At 38.7% G+C, this 25157-nt stretch overlaps 1 protein-coding gene and 1 pseudogene across 1 annotated transcript; both read left to right on the top strand.

Moving 5' to 3' along the window:
• Positions 1–4197: 4197 nt before the first annotated feature.
• Positions 4198–4623, top strand: LOC114683115 (annotated as a pseudogene).
• An 11325-nt stretch (positions 4624–15948) lies between these two features.
• LOC119088279 (late cornified envelope protein 1C-like) lies at positions 15949–17619 on the top strand. Its single transcript, XM_037207340.1, has 2 exons — positions 15949–16053; positions 16978–17619. The coding sequence occupies exon 2, from the start codon at positions 17001–17003 to the stop codon at positions 17412–17414; it is 414 nt and encodes a 137-aa protein (XP_037063235.1). The 5' UTR covers positions 15949–16053; positions 16978–17000; the 3' UTR covers positions 17415–17619.
• Positions 17620–25157: the final 7538 nt, after the last annotated feature.

Here is a 25157-nt window from a genome sequence, read left to right as displayed (position 1 = left end):
TTTCTTTATTCATTCATCTGTTGAGTGACACTTAGGTTGCTTCCAATTTCTGACTATTATGAATAGAGCTGCAGTGAACATGATTGAGCAACATCTTTGTTGATGAAACATCTTTTAGGTATATGTCCAAGGGTAGTATAGATGGATCTTGAGGGAGATTGATTCTCATCTTCCTGATGAACCACCATACTGATTTCCATTGTGGCTGTATAAGTTTGAAGTACCACCATAATGAGCCAGTGTTCCCCTTACTCCACATCCTCACCAGCATGAACTGCCATTTGTTTTATTGATCTTAGCCATTCTGATGGGTGTAAGATGAAATCTCAAAGTAGTTTTGATTTGCATTTCCTTGATGACTAAGGATGTTGAACATTTCTTTTGGCATTTTTCAGCTATTCAAGTTTCCTCTTCTTTAGAGAATTCTTTGTTTAGATCTGTACCCCATTTAGTACCCCATTTTTAAGTTAGGTTATCTGTTTCCTTTTTTGGCAGACATGTAAGGAAGTTTCTTTTTTAACATAATATTTTTATTGATTCTTTGGGACTTTCACATTATGCACCGAAATCACATGCACTACCTAGTCCTTTTATGTATACCCACCCCTTAACCCTTGTGATCTCCCCTACCAAAAAAAATAAAAAATTAAAACAAACAAATAGACAAAAACAAATCCAATTTGTGTTATTCATATCTTGATGTTTAGTTTTTTGAGTTCTCAAGTAGGCTAACTATAGATCTTTACCTCTTCCTTTCTCTCCCAAATCTAATCTCCCAGTCTTAAATCTATATCTGTAACAGACCACCTGCCTTTACCTCTCTGTCCTCTCTGACTGTGGATCCTTCAGACCTTCTCTCAAACCTTCTTCCTCTCACACTCCTTATCCCATTATCCCAGGACCCAGCACCAGGATGCACTCCCTAGGAACTGTCCATTCAAACAGGCCAGGGAAACAAGTAGGGGAGCTTGATTTCACTCTCCCTCCTTCTCCTCCCTCTCCCCCAGCCCCCAGCCAGTTTATCCTGGCTCTGTTGCAGACTACCTGCTGCGGCCTCTTGGCAATCTACAGACTTTCGGGGAATTAAGCAGATCCTGGTGGAGCACTTTGCTTTCCTCCCTCCTGTGGACTCTATCAACATCCTCTTAACCAATCCTCATTCCTAAGTGTCAACTCTCAATACCTACAAACATATTTTATCTAAATCAAGCAGGATCCCGGAAAAATTCTCTACCAGGCAATACACAGCCACCATACATTTCTAAGAACCAGAGAAGGCAACAAAAATCAAGGAGCAAAGCAAATCCATCTAACAAGACAAGACCAGATATCAGGACCTAGAATTACAACCATTCCAAATCCAAATGTCCAGATGGCAGCATAAAGACACAATCAATACACCAGGACAATATGTCTCCACCAGAGTTCAGCCACTCTACCACAGTAGGCCCTGAGAACTGCAGCATAGCTGAAGCATGAGAAAAAGACCTCAAATAGCCTTTATGAATATCACAGATGTCCTTAAGGAGATAATGAATAAATCTCTTAAATAAATATACGAAAACACAAATAATGGAAGGAAATGAATAAAACAGCTTAAGATCTGAAAGTAGAAACAGAGTTAATAAAGAAATTCCAAACTTAGGGAAATCTGGAAATGAAAAATTTAGAAACTTGAACAGGAACCTTAAAGCTAAGTTCGACCATCAGAACACAAGAGAAGAAAGAAAGAATCTCAGGCACTGAAGACACGATAAAAGAAATTGATATCTCAGTCCTAGAAAATGTTAAAGCTAAAAAAAACTCCTGGCACAAAACATCCAGGAAATCTGGGACATGATGTACAACAATATAAGAATAGTGGAAGGAGAAGAAACTCAGGTTAGAGACACGGAAAATGTTTTCAAAAAATCACAGAAGAAAATTTCCCTAACATAAAAATACCTATCAAGGTATAAGAAGAATATAGAACATTAAATAAACCAGACCAGAAGAGAAATATCCCTCAGCACATAATAATCAAGAAAAAATTTTCCCCTTGGCACACAATAATTAAAATACTAAATATACAGAACAAAGAAGGAACAATGAAAGTTACAAGGGATTAAGGCCAAGTAACATATAAAGGCAAACCTACTAACAAAACACCTGACTTCTCGACGGAGACTCTAAAAGCCAGAAGGGGCTGGAAAGATGATCTACAAACTCTGAAAGACCACAAATGTCAGACCAGACTGCTACTATACCAAGCAAAACTTTCAATCACAATAGATGGAGAAAATAAGACATCCCACAATAAAACCAAATTTAAACAATATCTGTGTTGTGGAATAATCCTTCTGTGCACTGTGAATATGTATTATCTCATTGGCTAATAAGAAGATGACAGGCTAGTAGTAGGCAAGAAGTTAGGCAGGAAAGCCAAAAAGAGAACAATGTGAAGAAGGAGAGTGGATTCTGAGAAGTTGTTAGCCAGCTGCCCAGGAAAATAGGCATGCTAGAAGACAGGTAAAGCCACGAGCCACATGGAACTACATAGATTAATAGAAATTGGTTAATTTAAATGTAAGAGTTAGCTAGTAACAAGCCTGAGTGATTGGCCAAGCATTTATAAATAATATAAGCCTCAGTGTGGTAATTTGGAAGTAGTTCTTGAGACAGAAAACTCAGCTTACATATCTTTCCACAAATCCAGTCCTATAAAAGGTACTACAAGAAAAGCTCCAACCTAAAAAGGTCAATCATGCCCAAGAGAACACAGAGAATAAGTAATCCCAGAGCAGCAAACAAAAAGAGGGGAAACATATACACATACACACACACTACCACCACTGCTGCCACTGCCACCACCACCACCACCGCAAAATAGCAGGAATCAACAAAAACTGTTCATTGATATCACTGAACTCAATTCCCCAATAAAAAGAAACAGACTAATGGGATGGATGTGAAAACAGGACCCATTCTTTTTCTGCATCCAATAAAACACATTTTAACATCAAGGACAGACATCACCTCAGGATAAAAGGATGGAAAAGATATTCCAAGCAAATGGACCTAAGAAACAAGTTGATGTAGCCATTTTAAAATCTGACAAAATAGACTTCAAATCAAAACTATTCAGAAGAGATAGGGAAGGATACTACTTATTCATCAAAGGAAAAATCCACTGAAAGGACTATGGTGGTATTTTATTTGTACTGAAATGTGATTTTCATTGTATGTTAATAAATAAAGTTGCCTGGGGGTCAGAGCTATTAGAGCCATAGAAAGAGCATGGCAGTGGTGGCGCACGCCTTTAATCCCATAGATCTCTGTGTATTCAGGGATACAGCCAGCATTAGAGACATACGCCTTTAAGACCTAGAGGGCTGTACTTACAGGCAGTGATGAGGCAGTCATGTGTTTGCGTTTACAACCAATGAGAAGGCAGAACAGAAAGATTATTTAAAGACATACACACAGGAAATAGGTCTCTTTCAGAGAGGTAGGACCACCACAGGAGGAAGGGTGAGATTTTAGCTCTGAGCTCTGACCTCTTGGCTTTCTCTTTTACATTGGTTCTGTGTTTCTTATTTAATAAGATGGTTGATTACATCTACAAGGACATTGTAATTCTTAACACCTATGCATCCAATACAAGGGCACCCAAGTCCATAAAATAAATATTACTAGCTTAAATCATATATTGACCCTCACACCTTGATAGTGAGAGACTTCAAAACCTCACTCTCACAAATAGACAGCTCATCCAGACAAAAATTAATCAGAGAAATGCTGGAGCTAACTTACTAGTTATAAACCAAGTGGACCTAACAGATATCTACAGAACATTTCACTCAAACACAAAAGAATATACCTCCTTCTCAGCAACTCATAGGACTTTCTCCAAAATTGACCACATGCTTGAACACAAAACAAGTTTCATCAAATATACAAAAAAAAAACTGAAATAATACCATGTATCCTATATGACTGCCACAAATTAAAGCTGGATATCAACAACAACAGAAAGCTTACAGACTCATGGAAACTGAACAACTCACTACTTAGTGAAAAATTGGTCAAGACAGAAATTAAGGAAGAGATTAAAGACTCTCTAGTATTGAATGAAAAATGAGTACACAGAGGCGCTGTCATGATGTCATCACCGTGCCTCTTTCCAGAGACGAGTGAACACGGTATTGAGTTGTTGAAATGGCAGGTGAAGAAATGAATGAAGACTGTCCAGTAGAAATTCATGAATCTTTTCAGACCGAGAGAGCTCCCTGGGTGCTGTGGATGACATGCTGAAGACCATGATGCCTGTCTCTAGAAACGAGTTGTTGCAGAATTTGGACCCACTGGAGCAAGCAAAGGTGGATTTAGTCTTTGCATACAAATTAAACTCAATGTTTTGGGTTTATTTGGTAACCCAAGGAGTTAATCTAAAGGAACATCTAGTGAAGCAAGAATTGGAAAGAATCAGAGATTACATGAACAGAGTCAAAGAAATAACAAGACAAGAAAAAGGCTGCCACGCTGAACAGAGGTGCTGCCTCGAGATTTGTCAAAAATGTGCTCTGGGAACCAAAACGGAAAAACACATCAAACGTTGCTAATAAAGGAAAACGTAAACATTAACCTTTTGGTTTTGATGGACATGTTTCCAAAAAGTACATTGTGTTTATCAGTTTACAAAATAGGTAATTATGTGGCAATGTGAGGTTTAAACGTATTCTTTTTTGAATTCATATATACATTTACACATTAAATTTGTGATACTGAATCTTTTTTTGCTGAGAAAGATTAAATTGTCTTTATTGGTTTTCATATAAAGCACCGTGTTTTTAATACTATAAGATATTCTGTAAGCAATTGTAAAATTCAAATTTTCTTTATAAACATTTGTAGTGTTTTAAATGAATAATGATATTATAAAGTATGCTGTCTGTAGACTAGAGTTGTCAGGAATCTGTTTCCACTAATGGTGATAAATGCAACGACTTAAATACCCACTTTCTTTTCTGTTTAGTTAGTTCAACATGTTTCTGTGATTTTTGAAGTAATTGCTTTCTTGATATTCAAAGTGCAAAACTGAAACCTTAAGGCGGTACTTTAATTCTTCATGTTCCACTTAAAATATTCTCATTACCACTGGGGAAAAAATGAATACACAATATACTTATACATATGGGACACAATGAAAGTAATCCTAGTAGGCAAGTTCATCGCACTAAGTGCCTACATTTTAAAAATTGGAGATATCTCCTACTAATATCTTAACAAAACTCCTGAAAGTTCTAGAGCAAAAATAAATAATGTCCAGAAGGAGTAGAAAATACAAAATAATCAAACTCAGGGTTAAAATAGAAATAGGAGAAAAAATAGACCAATACAAAAATTAATGAAATAAGTAGTTTCTTCTTTGGGAAAGCCAATTAGCTTGACAAATACTTACCTAAATTAACTAAAAGACAGAGAGAGAGAAATCAAAATAGACAAAACTAGAGAAGAAAAGGGGGGCATAGCAACAGACACTGAGGAAATTCAGAGATTCATAAGAGCGTGCTTTAATAACCTGTTCTCCACCAAACTGGAAAGTCTTTAAAAATGGATAATTTTCTCTATGTATACCATTTACCAAAGCTAAGTCAAAATCTGATAAGCAGTTTAAGCAGACCTATAACCCCCAGTGCAGGGTTCTACCAGACTTTCAAAGAAGAGCTAATTCCAGCACTCCCCAGATTATTTTACAAAACAGAAACAGAAGGAACATTGTCCAAATTCTGCAGTTACCCTGATATCAAAACCACATAGAGACCCAATAAAGAAAGAGAATTACAGACCAATTTCCCTTATAAACATAGATGTGAAAATTCAAATAAAATGCTTGTAAACTGAACACATCAAAAAGATCATCTACCTTGACTAAGCAGGCTTCATCAGAGAGATGCATGGGTGGTTCAATATACAAAAATAGATGATCATAATCCACCATAAAAACAAACTGAAAGACAAAAACCACATGATCATCTTGTTAGATGTAGAGAAGGCCTTTGATAATATCTAGCATCCTTTCTTGATAAAAGTCCTAGAGGGAATAGGAATTCAATGGGCATACCTCAATATAATAAAGACAGTGAGGCCATAGCCAACATCAACTTAAATAGAAACTCAAAGCAATTCCACTGAAATCAGGAGAAGGCAGGTTTTCTACTCTCTCTATACCTATTCAATATAGGACTTGAAGTCTTAGCTAGAACAATAAGACAGCTGAATGACATCAAGGATACAAATTGGAAAGGAAGAAGTCAAAGTATCTTTATTTGCAGATGATATTATAGTATACAAAAGTTGCCTGAAAAATTCCACCAGGAAACTCCCACAACTGATAAACACTTTCAGCAAAGTAGTTGTATATATATCCCTCCTATAGAAAAATGACAAATGGTCTGAGAAAGAAATCATAGAAACAACACTTTTCACCATAGCTTCAAATAATTAAAAATATCTTGGGGTATCTCTTACCAAGTAAGTAAAAGAATTATATGATAAAAACTTTAAGACATTGAGGAAAGAAACTGAAGAAGATATGAGAATATGGAAAGCTCTCCCATACTCATGGATCTGTCAGATTAATGTAGTAAAAATAGCCATCTTACCAAAAGGTAGGATGAATCTGGGATGAATTTACAGATTCAATGCAATTCCCATCAAAATTCCAAGACAATTCTTCATAGAAATTGAAAGGATTATTTTAAGCTTCATATAGAAATACACACACACACACACACACACACACACACACACACACACACACACACACAAACCAGGATAACTAAAATAATCTTTAATAAAAGAACTGCTGGAAGGCTCATACTCAATTATAACCCTGTAGCTCAAGGTTATACTACAGAACTATAGTGATTAAAAACAGCATGACGGGGTTGGAAATTTAGCTTAGTGGTAGAGCGCTTGCCTAGCAAGTACAAAGCCCTGGGTTCGGTCCTCAGCTCTGGAAAACAAAAGCAAAAACATACAAACAAAAACAACAAAAACAAAAACAAAAAAAACCAGCATGACATTTTCACAAACACCAGACATGTCAATGAATGGAATAGAAGTGAAGACCCAGGCATAAATTCACACACCTATGGACACCTGATTTTTTTGATTAAAAATAAAAATATACACTGAAAAAAAATATCTTCAAACCTCCCTGCCCCCACCCCTTGCCACCTGTGGCAGGCAGGAGAGCTGATCTAGCCTCTCACCAAGTGCAGCATTAGGAAAAGCAGGCTCTACACCTCACCTAGTCAGCACTGGAGCTGACCCTGTTGACAGGGATGCAGGCGAGCTGGCCCCAAGAATGTGAGCATGGAAGATCTGGCCATGCCCTCATCCGCCCCATGGTGGTATGAACAAAAGGGAGATGTTTTTCCCTCCCCAACCCCTCACCACCTGTGGCAGGTGGGAGAGCCAGCCCTGAGGTCAGGAGAACCAGTGAGCTGGCTGGCCCAACATCTCACTGACTGCAGCACTCCAAAAAGCAAGCCCTGCACCTTACCTGGGCAACTCAGTGGAGCTGATTGATGCTGATGGTGATGGTGCGGGTGAGCCGACCCCAAGGGCATAAGTGTGGGAGAGCTAGCCCCCTTCTCATTTGTCATGCAGTGTGGGTAGGAGAGAAGTGCTCCCCTTGCCCCTGACCCCTCGCTGCATACAGCACTCAGGAAAGCAGGCTCTGAACCTCACCTGGGGTGCACCACAGTAGTGCTGACTCTGCTGGTGAGGGCACAGGTAAGCCTACCCTGAGGTCTTCATAGTAGGAGAGCTGGTCCTGCACCCCTTGTCTGGCATGTGGTTGTGAGGGAGAGGGAAAGACATATTAATAAAAGGAATAGAATTGTCACCTGCAGCAGATGACAGAGCTGACCCTGCCCCCTCACCAGATACAGAACTAGGGAGAGAGGGCCCTGCACCTCACTTGGGCAACACAATAGAGCTGACCCTGCTGATGGAGGTGAGTGTGAGAGACTCAGTCCCACCCCTCATCGACCACATGGTGGTGTGGGCAAGGGAGAGAAGCCCCGCCCCCATGCTCCTCAAGGCCTATGATAGGTTGGAGAACTTGCCCCTGAGGTCACTAGAGCAAGAGAGCTGGCCCTGCCCCTCACCAGCTGCAGCACTAGGCAGAGTGGTCTCAACACCTCAACTAGGGCAACACAGTAGAACTGGCTCTGGTGGTTTAAGTGTGGGTGAGTTGACCCCAGGACATGAGAACAGGAGAACTGGCCCTGCCTCTTGCTGCTTACCATATAGGGTGAGCTAGCCAGGACGGTACTGAAGAGAGCTCACCCTGGTGTTGAGGATGGAGAAGTGATGGACTGACCAACCTAGCAACCACCCAGACCCAGAACCAGAGCTATGAGTTGACACATCATCTACCCCATCTATGATCTGCTGGAGCATGTGAAGGGGCTGGTGCTGCAAACCCAGAGATACAGGATCTCCATGACACAGAACAACAACAGGATATCCAAGAGGAACCCCAGTGAGGGCCCAGTGTTGAATGATGTAGCAAAAACCAGAACCCTCAAACCAGACCAATGAATGAATGCAATGAACACTTGCAAGCAACAACATATGGACTAAAGGACTGTGTGACTCATTGTGTCACGTTACAGCTTCTGCAAGAAGCTTCTCTTTTGTAGGAGATTTAGCTTTTCTTTTCTTTTTCCTTTTAAGTTTTATCTTGTTTTATCCTGGGGATCATTGCGGTGCAAGGTTAGAGAGCAGATAGGAAGGGACGAGGAGATGAGTGGGATTGAGATTCATGACGTGAAACCCACAAAGAAACAATAAAAGTTAAATTTAAAAAAAGTATCTTCAACAAATGGTGCCAGTCAATTTGGATGTCTGCATGTAAAACAGTGGTTCTCAAACTGTAGGTTGCAACCCCTTTGGCAAACATCTATCTTCAAAAATATTTACAGTATGATTTATAACAGTAGCAAAATTGTAGTTATGAAGTAACAACAAAACTGATTTTATGGTTGAGGGTCAGCACAGCATGAGGAATTATGTTTAAGGGTCAAAGCATTAGGAAAGTTGAAAACCACTGATGTAGAAAAATATAAATAGATCCATACTTATCACCCTGCACAAAACTGGACTCCAAATGGAGCAAAGACCTCAACATAAAACTAAATACACCAAATCCAACAGAAGAAAAAGTGGGGAATAGCCTTGAGCACAATGCACAGGAGAGCTCACCCTGGTGTTGAGAATGAAGGAGAGCTGGAGGGCTGACCAACCTAACAACCACCCAGACCTCATGAAACTGACAAGCTTCTGCAGGGCAAACAACGCAATCATTTCAACAAAGTGGCATTCTATAGAATGGAAAACGATTTCTTTTTTTTTTTTTTAACCAAATACACATCTGATAGAGGGCTAATATACAAAATACATAATGAACTAAAAAATCTGAATGTACTGTGAGAGTATTGTTTCATGGTTTGTAATTGTGAAATATTTTAACAAAGCAAAGCAATAAAAATCCTATATCAACACTGTATTTATTTAATGAAGAAAAATTTTCATTTGAATTGCTTCTTGCTTAGAACTCTCAGTGTTCACTTGTATTCTATATGACGGAGAAAATTTACCTTTGTTTTAGTTATAGGAAACACCTTGATAGCTGAAAACCCTAAGTATGCCAACTGCTAGTTAGCCATGATGTTAATATTGTCTTGAAGCCTAAGTCCACAGAGCCCTACTCTTCATTCAGCAAGCATGCTACTCACACATCACACACCTACACCCATGCATGCCAGCTGAGTACCTGGGTGTTGTCATGTACAGAGGCAGAAGTGTGAACCAGATGCATTTTATCTCAGTCATCTTAGAAGTCAGGAGCTGAGCAGAGCAGAGATGTCATTGTGGAAACCAGGAATCAATTCCTGACCTCTCCCCATTACTAATCACTTTGGAACAACCTGAATGGAGAGCAGATATCAGTACAAGTGTGACACTTGCAGGTCTCTCAAGGTCATTTGGAAACACACGCCTCAGCCTGTCTCAGAGCTCTGGTTCCTATGAGGTGACCTGAGTCATAAGGAATAGCTATTTATAAGTTAAGACATCAATGATGATGCTAGTGAGAGGCTTAGACATCATAAAGTATCTACTGCATGCGTAGTGCTGTAGATAAGAAAAAACACAAACTAACAACTGTTGTCAAGGAATGAATGATAACTGCATTAAATATGATGATTAAAAGAACAAAAGTGGAACCCAGCTACATTATCCTGACAGGCAAAGGGTGTGGCATGTGTTTATGGGAAAATCATAACCAAAGTAAGAAAAAGACCATCACTGACCTAAAAACAGTTTTGAGAGCAGGTGGAAATGCTCTAGGTAGAGGTAACATGAAAGGCTGTATGTCATAGGGTTTTACTCTCATTAGGTGGTACACAGTCCTCAACAAGTCTTTGTTAATGACTTAATGTTAGTTATTATAGGGAGTGTAAAGGGTTTTTATTTTTTAATTGGGTCTGATGTTGCAACAGAATCATAGATAGACATTGATAGACAAAGGAGATCTGAGTGCTGTATTTTGACACAGGATTTTGGATATGTGTAGAATAGATGCATTTAGAAAAAGGAAGGTGGTAGATAGATGATAGATAGTTGATAGAAGATATGCATCTCTCTATATAGACTCTCTACAAATGTTTATAAACATCCATGAATCTCTACCACATTCCATTTGATCTTATCCTTTTCAAGTGACCCAGCTTCATTTCCCCCCAAGGTTTGGCAATTCCAGAGTCAACAAGTATTCATGGAAAATTTTGTGTCTCTACACCTCATTGATATGTTTTTTAACTGTTGGTTGGAGTAATGTTAAAATATGATTCTCTACAACCATCCTCCTCTAAAATAAATACAGACTATTTCCATTAAAATTCTAACAAAGTACAAGTTCAAAATAGAACCTTCATGTACAGCCTATGTGTATGAAGAAAACTAATGAAAACCAGAGAGACAGAGAAAGAACACAGAGGCCTAATAACAGCACAGACACATTCCTGTGAATTACTAAGGATTAATTTTTTATTATTTCTTTATTTTTGAGATTATAATATAATTACATCATTTATTTCTTTCCTTTCCTCCCTCCAAAATCTCCTGTGTAACCCTATGTAAACACTCATTCAAATCTTCAAATCTATGGCTTCTTTTTTCAATAACTGTTGTTACATGTACATATACACATATATATTATACATACATATCATAGATATACATATATATATATACACATACATATGCACACATCTGTGTGTGTGTGTGTGTGTGTGCTCTTAAATACAACCTACCCAATGCAGTTTGTATAATGTTAATTGTATGTATGTTTTAAGAACTGACCACTTGGTATTGGAAAACCAATTGGTGTTCTCTTCACTGGGAAAGACTATTTCTTCCATTCACAGCATTCCTTAGTGGCCTATAGTTCTTTGTGCAGCACTGAGGCATCATGGGCTTTCCCAATCCATGTCAGCATATCTACAGTTGTTCTTGTTTGCTCATGCTTAAACAATCATGTTGGTGAGACTTTTTGAATTAGCTTTTGACAGTCCTAGGAGACATAACTTCATGACAAACACACTGTTCCTCTGGATTTTAAATCTTCCTGTCCCCTCTTCCACAATGATCCCTGAGCCTTAAGGGGTGGGAGTAGTATTGTGGATGTATCAGTTGGGTCTGGGCTCCACAACTCTGCATTTTGATTAATTGTGGTTTTCTGTAATGGTTTCCATCTGTTACAGAGAGAAGTTCCTTTGATGAAGAATAAAAACTACATTTATCTGTGGATATAAGGATAAATATTTAGAATGCAGTTAGGGATAGTGCTGGTTTGATAAAGCTTTGGTTGTAGAGTCTCCTCCTCCGAGATCCATGACCTCATTAGTCAGGGTAGTTCACTAGGTTTCCACTAAGAGATATGATTTCCCCCTTGTCTATCAGGTCTTAGAGAATTGTTGGTTACTGCCAAGATATGTACACCAGTACTGCATCCTAATGGATATCATGCCATGCTTGCTGCTGTTGTGTATCATAGGCATCATGGATGGATAGGACTGTTAGTGGCTTCCCTCCTATGGAAGCTTGCATGGTACCTTCACCTGAAATTTCTAGCTCATGGTCCTCTGGACCCATTGTCTGAAGTGCATAGTGTCTTCAGCAAAGGGGGTTTAACTTCCACTTTTGGGAGACAACCAGGAGCAACACAGACAGTCTGCAATGTTTTGGGAGTCTCTTGGACAACTGTTGTAGAATATTATTTTAAGGTGTGTTACATTTATGCTGTGGAACATTTGTTTAATGATACAAAGATGTGTTGCATTCTTTCATGTTGCATTTGTTTAACTGTGAAGCTGTGTTACTTTGCCTCTCTAAAACACCTGATGGTCTAATAAAGAGCTGAGTGGCTAATAGTAAGGCAGGAGAAAGGATAGGCAGGGCTGGTAGGCAGAGAGAATAAATAGGAGGAGAAATCTGGGGAGAGAAGGATCAAGGAACTAGAAAAAGAGGGAGGAGGACTCAAGGGGCCAGCCACCTAGCTACACAGCAAGCCATGGAGAAAGAAGTAAAGAAAGGTTTACAGAAATAGAGAAAGATAAAAGCCCAGAGACAAAAGATAGACAAGACCATCTAAGATAAGAAAAGCTGGCTAGAAATAAGCCAACCTATAGTCGAAATTCTAAATGGTCTTATTAAATATACCCCCACAAAATACTGCTGGCAATGGTTGAGAGACAGCCGGGACTGACCTACTCTGGTGATGGGATGGCCAAGCACCCTAATAGTTGTGCCACAAACCCCATCCAAGGACTGAGGAATCTGGATGCAGACATCCACGGCTAGGCCCCTGGTGGAGCTCTGGGAGTCTAATTAGTGAGAAAGAGGAGGGTTTATATGAGCGAGAATGGTTGAAACCAAGGTTGGATAAAGCACAGGGACAAATAACCAAATGAATGGAAACACATGAACTATGAACCAAAGGCTGAGGGGCCCCCAACTGGATCAGGCCCCCTGAACAGGTGAGACAGTTGATTGGCTTGATCTGTTTGGGAGACATCTAGGCAGTGGTACCAGGTCCTGGGCTCATTGCATGAGTTACCTGTTTGAAACCTGGGACTTATGCAGGGACGCTTGGCTCAATCTGGGAGGAGGGGACTGGACCTGCCTGGACTGAGTCTATCAGGTCGATCCCAGTCCTCGGAGGAGACCTTGATCTGGAGGAGGTGGGAATGGGGGGTGTGCTGGGGGGAAGGGAACGGGGGCAGGAAGGGAGAGAACAAGGGAATCTGTGGCTATTATGTAGAACTGAATAGTATTGTAAAATAAATAAAAAAATAAAATAAAATAAAATAAAAAGAAACACAGTGCCAAATACAGTGTTAAAAGCTCAAGAGATCAGAGCACTAGTGATTAGCCTTTAGCTTACCATTCACTGCCATCCTTCCCCTGAGAGAGAGTCCTTCTTCCTGTGTCCTGTCTTTTTATTGCCTTTCTGTTCTGCCTTCTCATTGGCTCTAAATCCAACCACATGACTTCATCGTCACTGCCTGTCTATACAGACTTCCAGGTCTCTATGGTTGGTACTGGGATTAAAGGTTTGGGTCACTGCTTGGCTGTGTCCTTGACCACACAGAGACTCTGCTTACTATGTGATTGGATCAAGAGCGTGTGCCACCAATGCTGGACTTATGCTAAATGGCTTGATTTAGCTCTGATCCCCAGACAACTTTATTTATTAACATACAAATAAAATCACATTTCAGCACAAATAAAATATCACCATACCAAGCTAAAACTGGGCATTCATAAGAAAGAATAAACCTCTGTATATTTATTTGGGAGCTGGGTGGTGGGCTCCCGAAGAGCCAAAGCATAAAAAAAATCAACCAACAACAGACAACTCTGACCAACAACTCAAAAGAAGGCTTTCTCCTCCCCACCCTACGCTACAGATAGTTGCTCAGTCATGTTCATTGCTGCTCTAGTAAAAAAAAGGTAGGAAATAGAAACAACTGAAAAGCCCTTCAAAGGACAAATGGATAATAAAAGCATTATACATATACACATTATAGAAATGCATTCAGCTGAAAAGAAAAATAAAAAGAACTTTACATGTAAATGAATGAAAATAGGAAAGATCATAGCAAATGTGGTAACTCAGATCCAAAGAAGCAAAAGTCACATGTTCTCTCTTGTCACAGGCTCTTAGATCTAAATCTTCAGATCTGAGTACATATCCTAGAGTAACTTCAGAAACCAGGAAAGTAAAGAGACCACTAGTATTGTCTTTACTGCTTCAGTATTACTAGATATTCTGTAGAAGCCAACACACCTCTGTTCTAGTGTGGGGGAGCACTAGAGAAAGAAATAACAGGGTGCAAGTGATCTGATAAATAGGAAAAGAGTGAGCTCAAATTAGGAAAGGGGGAGGCAGAGCGTACAGAATGGGAGACCAGGGCAAAGTAACAGTATGGCTGCCTCAAAACACCATCAGAGACCATACTACTAACCAGCACAATGACTGCTTCTTTTAAAACCACTTGCTGCCCTAGAGGTGGGGATATGGCCCAATTAGCTATTTTGTTTTACATGCAGGAATAGATTGACAGTATGTCATAGGATATGCTTTTCCTCTATTTCTCGTCTGTGAGCACCATTATTTGTATCTCATTCTCCTCTTACTTCTTCCACAACTGCAATGTCATTAGAAATAGCTGGCACTTTCCATGACAGAGGTGTGCTGGCTTCTATGGAATATCTAGGAATACTGAAGCAGTAAAGACCATACTAGTATAGTACTATTCATATGAAAACAAAGCATCCAGTATAAGCACACAGATGAAGACAAATTTAAAGACACAAACAACAAAATTAAGAAGAGTCACACTAGGGAATGCAGCACTGCATTTATTATTATTATTACTGTACATTAATGTTACAAAATAAAAGCTTATCTTGTCATTTTCGTACAAGTGATATGTACTGAACATTTCCACTTTCCTTCAAATATTGTTTGTAAATATTTTGTTTACATTTTAAATTACATATTTATGTGTATGTCTATGTGTGTGTATGTGTACATGATAACATGTACCTTTGGAGGTAAGAAGAGGGTGTTAGATGTCTGGAAGCTGGGATTGCAAGTGGTTGTGAGCTGCCCAGTTGTAGGTACTAGGAATCAAACTCAGATCCTCTACAAATGCAGTACACATTTTTCACTGATGAACCATCTTTCAGTTGCTATATTTTAATGGAAGTATCTTGATCCTGTATTTAGCAGTTTGCACATATGTCTCTTGTAAACTGTATATAACAATTTACTCTTTTTTCTGTGAACCACTTTTTAACTGTTTTGAAATTCATTAATTTTCATAATATTCTTAAATATCCTCCTTAACATTCCACTGCAATAGTGGGCATGAGAAATGAATCAGGATAAAAGGTTTTCAGAACCACACCTCAACATATACCTTGGTGCTGAATCATACATCACACAGGGCTTTATTGAGGTGCATGTCTAAACTGCATCCAGATGGGCACAGCTGGGAAAGTGCAGGGATGGAAGCAACATGCAAGAAACTTGAAGGTTGTATGAACTCTACCTGTTCCAAGCTGCACATGCCACATTAAGAAGTAACAGAAATGAAAAAAGATGGAGAAGTGACTGGTTCCCATTCAGGTACACTGCAGGTATGCCAGAGTTAAGGACCCAGGAATCCATTTCCTCCCTTCATGCCTAAGCCATTGTCTAAGAGAGATGCAGCATGCCTGGACTCATGGAGGAAGGTTGGTGAGGAACATCTGGTCATCACCTGTCACCTGACCATGTGGGTGTCAGGAGGCAGGGCCTCCCCTGTCCAGAGAGTGTCTGACAGGCTGAGGCAGAGCCAGGATCAGAATAAAAGATCCAAGGCACAGGGTACTTCCATCCATTCACCTCCAGAGATACCCACAGATCCTGAGCTGCCTATCATCTTGGTAAGTGTGCGTGGGAGGCAAGAGCAGAGACTTTTTGAGAGAGGTTTCCAGTCTAGAGCTGGAGAGGGGACTGGGAAGGGACTCTCAACCTAGACAACATATTGGTAGGTCATTAAATATAGGGAAGAGTGAGGGGTGAGGAAATGGCAAAATTGGCCAACACAAGCTACAGTTCTGAGAGACATTGGAATGCTTGGGGCACTCTGTCTCTGGAGAAAAAAGTAACTTCAGTGTAAGGAACCCTCAGGACAGGACAGTGCGCACAGAGAATTGAGTGCATTTGGATAATTTTCAGAGGATGGTTGGGCTGTGAAGAAAATGCATTCCCTCGTTTATGAAGATATCCAGTTAGGAAAGAGCAATAGGCTGTCACTTTGACTTGGGAAACTAGAGAGCCCTAGTTCAGAGATCTGTTCACACACCTCTCTGATGAACAGGACACCACCAGGCCGACACTGACCTTGTCACACTTAGCCTGAGCAGGTGATGATTTGGATACCTCTGAACTCTGAACTCACAACAGGCCTTAAAGTTCCAAGGCAGCCATGAGAGGGTTTACATATTTTTCTGTCGGGTGCTCAGCTTACTCCCTCAGTGGCATAGAAGGTGCTTTGGAATACTGACCTTAAACTAAAGACAGCTTCAAGCCATGACTACTCTGTCCTTTGACAATCACTTTTCCCTTAAACAATCAATGTCCTGGCATGTGTATGAGGACGGGAACCAGTAGAAATTTTACAGTGTCTAGGTATTCATTCAGTGCTGCTGGATACCAGGTGACCATTAGTGTCTCCCTTGCATGGGTTTCTGAGGTTCTGAATTCATGAAGAACATACTGTGATGACATGAGTATGTTACAAATGAGAGGACTGTGAATGGTGTTTGGACATGAGTGATTCTGACAGGTGTGTGATTCTCTTGCAGCTTCTGAACACCCACAGGCCGAGATGTCCTGCCAGCAGAGCCAGCAGCAGTGCCAGCCCCCTCCCAAGTGTGCCCCCAAGTGCCCTCCCAAGTGCCAGACTCCAAAGTGCCCCCCTAAGTGTCCCCCCAAGTGTCCTCCCAAGTGCCCCCCTGTGTCTTCCTGCTGTAGCCTGGGATCTGGGGGCTGCTGTGGCTCCAGCTCTGGGGGAGGCTGTGGCTCCAGTTCTGGGGGCTGCTGCAGCTCTGGGGGTGGTGGCTGCTGCCTGAGCCACCACAGGCCCCGCAGATCTCTCCGCCACAGACACCAGAGCTCTGGATGCTGTAGCAGTGGTGGCAGCAGCGGATGCTGTGGCAGCAGTGGCAGCAGCAGTGGATGCTGTGGCAGCAGTGGTGGCAGCAGCTGTGGCAGTAGCCAACAGTCTGGTGGCTGTTGCTGACCTGGTGAGGAAGACTCCAGACAAGTGTTGCAGGAGGAAGCCATGTTCAGCAGACTGCCCATGCAGCTGCTCTCTCTCTTCCTGAATCCCTCCTTGTCCTGCCATTGAAAATGCTGAAATCTCATGTGAAAGGCTCTGCACTCCACTCACCAGATGACAATGTCCCTCTACCCCTTTGTTACAAATAAAAAAGCCTTGCCAACCAGTCCTGACCAGACTCTTGCTCATCTTCTCAGCACCATCCTCATCCTCTCCCTCAGTCATCTTTTCCTGCACACAGAGACTGACACTCACAGCTCTTGTCCCCTCCTAGACACATCTGTGTTTCCTATGACTTTGGACCAACTGTTCCACTGCATCTGTAAGAACTAAGGTGGTCCTTTCAATAGTAACCAGACTTGATAACTTAGAAATGACAGTCGCTCCTCACAATAATAAAACCTGGGGGAAAACCCATTTTCAAGGGGGTTGAAGGTGAATGTTCACTATTAGACATCATTAGAAAGATGAAGATTCAATATTCTGATTAAACAAGGACAATCAGCACATCAGTCAGTCTCTTCTCTTCAACTCCATTTTTTGTTACTCTTTCTCAGACAAAACTTGACCTAGAACTGCAGGAACTTGCTTTGTTTCTATCACTTTATTTTGCTGCTGTAACTGAATTATAATAATGTGGGAACTTCCATACAGCTGACCAATGACAGTGGTCTCATTCCTTCCCCTCTGCTGGTGGCTGCTGAAATCTTGACAATGATTAAATCAGTATTCAAGAGTGGATGTGTGGCCAGGCAGTGGTGGTGCATGCCTTTAATCCCAGGACTGGAGAGACAGAGGCAGGCAGATCTCGGTCTTGAAAAAAAAAAAAAAAGTGTGGATATGTGGCCATCTTTTCATGTGCCTCTCCATACTTCTGTGGTTTGCTTTTCAAATCAAGTCTCTGCAGTGGCACTAAGACAATGGTTTCATTGAACTGTGGTCTCCTTCAGGTCTCTAACGCTGTCCTCTGTCACTGTAGGAATCAGGCTTTGTCATCATTGTCCCACTGTCACTTTACACTCAAGTTGTCCCCTAAATGCACTCATTCACCCTGTTCACCTCCTGCTTTAAGTTTATATACACATGTAAATTATTTGAAAATGTCCATTAATATTTAAATCCCAGTGATATATATACATATATATATAATGAAAATGCAATAAAATTATTTAATTTAAATGTAAAGTTCAGTTATTCTTGTAAAAATATTTAGGGATGTATGCCACAAAGAGTAGTGTACATATTGAATGTTGTTTTGATATTGTCACTTACTCTTTGAACTATGTATAAAACAGAATAACCCACCTATAACACATAAATGAAAAAGCAGATGAACATAATTTCAATAAAATTAATTACATGTAATAGAAAGCACCATTGAACTGATAGAAGATTTTAGTTTAGAAGAGTATAATGCACATTAAACATTTATGCATGTGCACAGGTATTTTGATCTAAACTCCATAAATGATAGAAAATGGGCAAAACTTTTCCTTCTGTGTCTAATGATTTTAGGACGATGTTACGGCTGGGTTCATATATTCAACTACAAATGACTTAACTTCTCATTAGGACTCAATACAATTCCATTGATCATGCACACCACATTTTCTTTGTCCACATGTGATGGTCATCTAGGCTGGTTCTATATGGGGGCTATTATCAACAATGTAGTGACACATACCAGTCTGTAGGTGTCTCTGTTGGATGCTGACTTTGAGACTTTGGATGTAGACCTGAAAATGGTGTAGCTGAATCCTAATATAATTCTCCTTTTAGCTTTGAGTTTCCTTTTTCCACAATCCTCAACAACATTAGTTACCATTGTTCCTCCTGACACTGGCCTTGATGACTTACTTCAATGTGCTAGAATTTCAATAAATTTCATTTCCACTTACCTGATGGCTACAACATAAATATTTTCCTTATATTGCTTTTCATTTCTCTTTTGAGTACTGACTTTTTATTTTTCCTTTTATTAACTGCATGATTTTTATGGTAAATTTTTATTTCTTTTTATCTTGTAGTGATTAATTCACTAACAAATGTATAGTTCTCCAAATTTTTCTCTCATCCTGTAAGCTGTATATTTACTGACTCTCACCTTTTTGAGTATTCACTTTACAAGGTCATGTAAATCTTCACAATTCTCTTTCCTGAGAATGAAGATCATTTTAGAAAGTCCTTTCCACTTTGTATATCCTGAATCTTTTCTCCTTGTTTGTCTTGAGCAGTTGTCTGTCTTAGCTTCTGACTTTGACTCATTTGAGTTGATTTTGTATAGGCTAAGAGAAATGGATCTAGTTATTTTTTTTTCTGTATAAGAATATCAAGCTATCTTAACACCATTTATAGATAAGGAACTCTCTTCTTCAGTGTGCGTTAGTGACACTTTCATCAAAAATTGCATGCCTAGATCTGTGTAGGTTTATCTCTAGGTCCTGAAGTTTATTTTACTGGAGTATGTAACTATTTTCTGGCAGTGTGCACCAGTTTTTTTTTTTTTGCTTTTTAATATAATATTTTGTTCTGAAATATAATTTCAGTACATATTTGATACTTTTGACATTGTCCTTTCTGTTTTTGATATTTTTTTTGCTGGTGTGTGGTCTTTTAAATATCATGTACATATTAAGATTGCATTTTCTATTTCAGTAAAAGTTCCTATTGTATTGAATTTGGTAAGTTTTGAATTGAATTTTGAGTTTGTATTGTGTAATATAATTATTTTCATAATATTAAATCTACTAATATGTAAAAATAGGTGTTCCTATCTTCCATTGCTTTTTCAAATTTCTTTCTTCAGTTTTATAAAGTTTTCATTGTGGAACTCTTTCTTCCTTGCTCCTCTTTATTCCAAGGTTTTTTTTTTTTTTCGTTCTATTCTGCCATAAATGGGTCTTATCATTCTTTCTCTGTTAAGACTTTCAATGTTGGCTCACAGAACTGTGACTGAACTTGGAAGATTGATTTTGTAACCTGCCACTTTGCTGAACATTGTATGTAAGTTTTTATTTTTTTGGTTAATTTTATGGCATTTCACATATAAGATACTACTGTCTGCACACAGAGATAATTGTGTTCTTCCTTTTCTGCTTGCCCTCCTTTTCTGTCTTTCTCTCCCAGAGCTCTAGCTAAGATTTTAAGAATGGAGAAAGTGGACACCCTTGTCTCGGTCCCAATTATAAAGGAAATGATTTTATGCTCACCTCATTTAGATAAAGTTTGATATATATTTTCTATTCCTAGTTTCACAAGGATTTAATCATGAATAGTGCGTGACATTTCTGCATGCCATTTTGGCACCAATGGAGATGATTATCACATTCCTGTCCCTAGGTCTATTCACATACTCTATTGCATGTACTAATTAGTTATTGCTCAGTCATCCTTGCATCCATGAAATCATACCTAACCATCATGGTAAACTATTTCTTTAATGTACTCCATTTTCAATATTTTAATAAAATATTTATAATTCATTATTTTTCTTACATGATTTACTGTAATTTGATGATAGTTGCCCCTTATTCATCCTAGTAAGACCTACAGGATACTCTTTTATGTCTTCTTCCAAATTCAAGTTCTCTTCTTGATTTTGTTTTATAACAAAGAAAGTCTGTGCTGCCTATAATCTCCTGAGTGTAGACACCTTCTCTAGAGCAAGGCCAGCCTAGTAGTGCCATACACTTACAGAAAAAAGAGTCTTTTATACCAGAAGCCATTGACTGTCTATATCTACTCAGCTTGCAGGCAACCACAGCTCTATGATGTATGAGTTAACCAGTCTCAACGTATGTTTTTCCTTTTTTCCTATATTTATTTTGTTTTATTTGTTTTTTGTTTCTGTTTGTTTTTCTTATTTGACTATTTCTTTTCTAAAGACAGAGAGAAAGAAGTCATAGAATTGGAAGGGTGAGGAGGTAGAGAATATCTGGGAATATATGAAGGAGGAAGGAACCTGATCAGAATATATTCTATGAAAAAATTATTCTCAATTAAAATGAAAGTGAAGAAAAAACATTACCTTTGTTGTATACATATTTGATTTAAGAAATTAAAAATTTTCCTCCCGGATTTATTCCATGACACATCAGGCATTCAGAGTTTATTGTTTAGTCTCAATTATATCTATATGGCTTCTTATTTTTTCGTTACTATTGATTTCTGGTCTGATAAGGAAAAATATTTTAATATTTTCATATTTGTTAAGATTTATGGTCATATTATGGTCAATATGTGATCTATTTTTTAGGGTTTTCATGGCTACAGAAATAAGTTCACTTTGCATCTGGTGATTATGAAGTTTTGTCCATGTGTGTTGAATCAACTTTACCCATGGTGAAGTTTTACTTTGAAGCTTCATTGTTTATTTTTAGTTTTCATGACCTATCCATTGACAAAAGAGGAATACTGAAAGAACCACTCAACATTTGACTCATGGATTACACAAAAAAGCACACACACACACACACACACACACACACACACACACATATACATACACACACTCACAAACACATATACATACACCATATGAGGAGAGAGACAGAGAGAGATGCAATAAGCATTATTATTTGTGTAATATATTTTATCAGTTTTTGAGGAATTCTTCAAAAATTACTATAAAATAATGAGAGTTTTAAAAGTTTACTACATCTATATATAAAAATTATACCACTAGCAATAATCAAATAGTATTATTTAAAAATGTTAATTAAAAATTAAGTGATTTGTGGACATTATACTTTGAGAGAATTGATGCATCATGTGTAGTTGTTAAAAAGGTAGACAAGAATGAACATCTCAAAAAACAATGTTGAATTCTCTTGATTCCGCATCTGATGTGCAGAGAAAAGAACTTTTTTTTATTTGAATTACTTCTGATTAGAATTTTCAGTGATTTTTTATATTCTCTTATATGGCCTTATAAAAGAAAAATATCTGACAAACGAACCCCTCAGAATGTCATCAAAATGTTCATATTGTCTTGCAGTCTCAATCTCCAGGGCTCACACTTTAGGCTGACGCTATTCTTCTACTGGACAGCATGCTACTCATGCACAACTCTCTGTGTACAAAAGGTCAGCTGACAACCTGGGTGTTGCCCTGCAGAGGGGCAGAAGTATGGAGGAGCTGACATCACACCCACATCATCCTAGAAGTCTCAAGCTGAGCCATGCATAACTACCATAGTGGAAATCAGGGATCAGGTTCTGACCTCGCCCTGTTGCTAAACCTTTTGGAACAACTGAGGAGGAGACTAAAATCAAAGCATGTGAGACAGTAAAAATTTCTTGAGGTCATGTGGACACACTTACCTCAGTCTGCCTCAGAGTTCAGGTTCCACTGGGGTGAGCCAAGTCATTAGGAGAATCTATTTCTAAGCTTACACATCATTGAAGATTCCAGTGAAAGGCTTAGGCATCACCAAATAGCTATAGGATGATTATGCTCAACTACTGAAGAAAAATACAAATTCTAAGAAAGGTTGTTAAGGAATTCCTCATGACTACATTAAACATCATGGGTTAAAAAAAAATAATGTGGACTTCAGTTGCATTATCAATGCAGCTAAAGTTTGTAACATATAATTTAGAGAAAAATCATAACCAAAAAAAATTATCATTCACCTAAAAACAAATTTGAGAGCAGGTGGGAAATGCTTCAGACTATGTAGCACTATGTCATAAGAGTTTCTACTTCTGTTAAGTGTTATACAATTCTGAGTAAGTCTTTGCAAATGGATTTAGAGTATTTATCATTGGGAGTGTTATTGTCTTCTATGGGTCTTATGCTGCAACAAAGTAAATGAAAGATCAATGGGAATGTTAAATATTAGAAGTATTTTGAAGAAGACTTGGAGACAGATGATAGATGAAAATAAATGACCGAAGACAGACAGGTACACATCTCTCTATATTGGACTCTTTATATGTTTATAAGTACCCATGTTTTTCTACCATATTTTTTTTTGCTCACCTTGCTCCTGTGTCCCAACCTCATATTATTCTCAAGATTTAGAAAGTCAAGAGTCCACCAGCATTTAAGGAGAAGAGATTTTTGTCAATTTGGTTTGTGTATTTCTTTGCCTCTTCTCACTGACTTTTTTTTTCAGATTTAGTATAATCTTAAAACACAACTCTTTACAACCATATCTTTCTTATCAACCACAGCTATTTATACTAAATCTTGAAAAGAAAAGAGTTCTAAATTATATATATATATATATAATATATATATATATATATTATATATTTATATATATATATCCTATGGACATGTAGAATATAAGTGAAATCAGGCACATAGAGAGAACAGAAATCTAATGGCCACAAAAACACATTCTTCTGAATTACTAAGGAGTTATTCTTTTTTAAAATAAACTTTCTTCTTCAGTCAGGGATATGGTCCATCAGCCCTTTGTTTCATATGCAAGAATAGACTGACTCTATTCTTTATTTCTTATAGGTGAACAATATCATTCCCTCAATGTCATGTGATCCTTTTTCCTGATTTTCTTCTTATTAATGTGCCATCTGACCTCAGTTTTCATGACAGAGATGTGCTGGCTTCTACAGAGTATCCAGCAATATTGAAATAGTAAAGAACAGTTAATATGTTCCTAAAAGAGAATTACATGTAAATTCATGAAATACATGGTATAAATATATGTACTGAGACAAATGTGAGTAAACAATAAAATAAGGATGTCCACACTCTCTGGACACAATTACCTCTGTAATTATTAATGCATATAAATTTGGCCAATATTGGGCTTTCTTTTCATTAATATGAATCATTGAATCTCTTTATCTTCTTTCAAATTGCCTTTTTAAAGATGATATTGTTATTTTAAATTGTGTGTCTGTGTATGTCTTTATATCTTGTGTATCTCTCTGTGTGTGTCTCTGTGTGGGTATGTGTACCTGACTGCATGTACCTTTGGAGGTAAGAAGAGGGAGTTAGATGCTCTGAAGCTGGAGTTACAGGTGGTTGTGAGCTGCCCCACTTAGTTCTAGGATCCAAACTCGAATCCTCTACAAGAGCAGGATACATTCTTCAAGGATGTGCCAGCTCTCACTTGCTATGTTCAAAGAGCAATATTTTCACCTTGTATTTAGAAGTTTGCATGTGTCTTTTGTGAAAAGTCGACATAATATTTGATGTTTCATTTATTTTCATAACAGTCTTGCAATATCCTTAATATTGTACTGCCTTAGTTAAAATGAAAAATGACACAGCATAAACAGACTTTCAGAACCACACCGCAACAAATCTTGGCACTGTTGGGGATCTATCCTGTAGGATATTACTGGTGTAGATGTTTAAGCTGGACTAACACAGGCACAGTTGGGAAAGTGCAGAGAGGGAAGAGGGTTTGGAAGAAACTTCAAATTTTACTACCTTGATGTGGTCTATATACTTCACATATCACATTAAGAAGGAACAGAAAAGAAAAAAGATGGAGAAATGACTGGTTCCCATTCAGGTACACTGCAGGTATGCCAGGGTTAAGGATCCAGGAATCCACTTCCTCCCTTCATGCCTAAGCCATGGTCTAAGAGAGATGCAGCATGCCTGGACTCATGGAGGAAGGTTGGTGAGGAACATCTGGTCATCACTGTCACATGACCATGTGGGTGTCAGGAGGCAGGGCCTCCCCTGTCCAGAGAGTGTCTGACAGGCTGAGGCAGAGCCCAG

This window comes from Peromyscus leucopus, chromosome 6 (genome assembly GCF_004664715.2).
Source record: "Peromyscus leucopus breed LL Stock chromosome 6, UCI_PerLeu_2.1, whole genome shotgun sequence".
Classification (NCBI taxonomy): domain Eukaryota; kingdom Metazoa; phylum Chordata; class Mammalia; order Rodentia; family Cricetidae; genus Peromyscus; species Peromyscus leucopus.
Note: the sequence above shows the minus strand (reverse complement) of the source record. Positions and strands in the feature narration are given on the sequence as shown.

Excerpts from the sequence above, each read along its gene's own strand:
- LOC119088279 (XM_037207340.1), top strand. The coding sequence starts at position 17,001 with ATGTCCTGCCAGCAGAGCCAGCAGCAGTGCCAGCCCCCTCCCAAGTGT.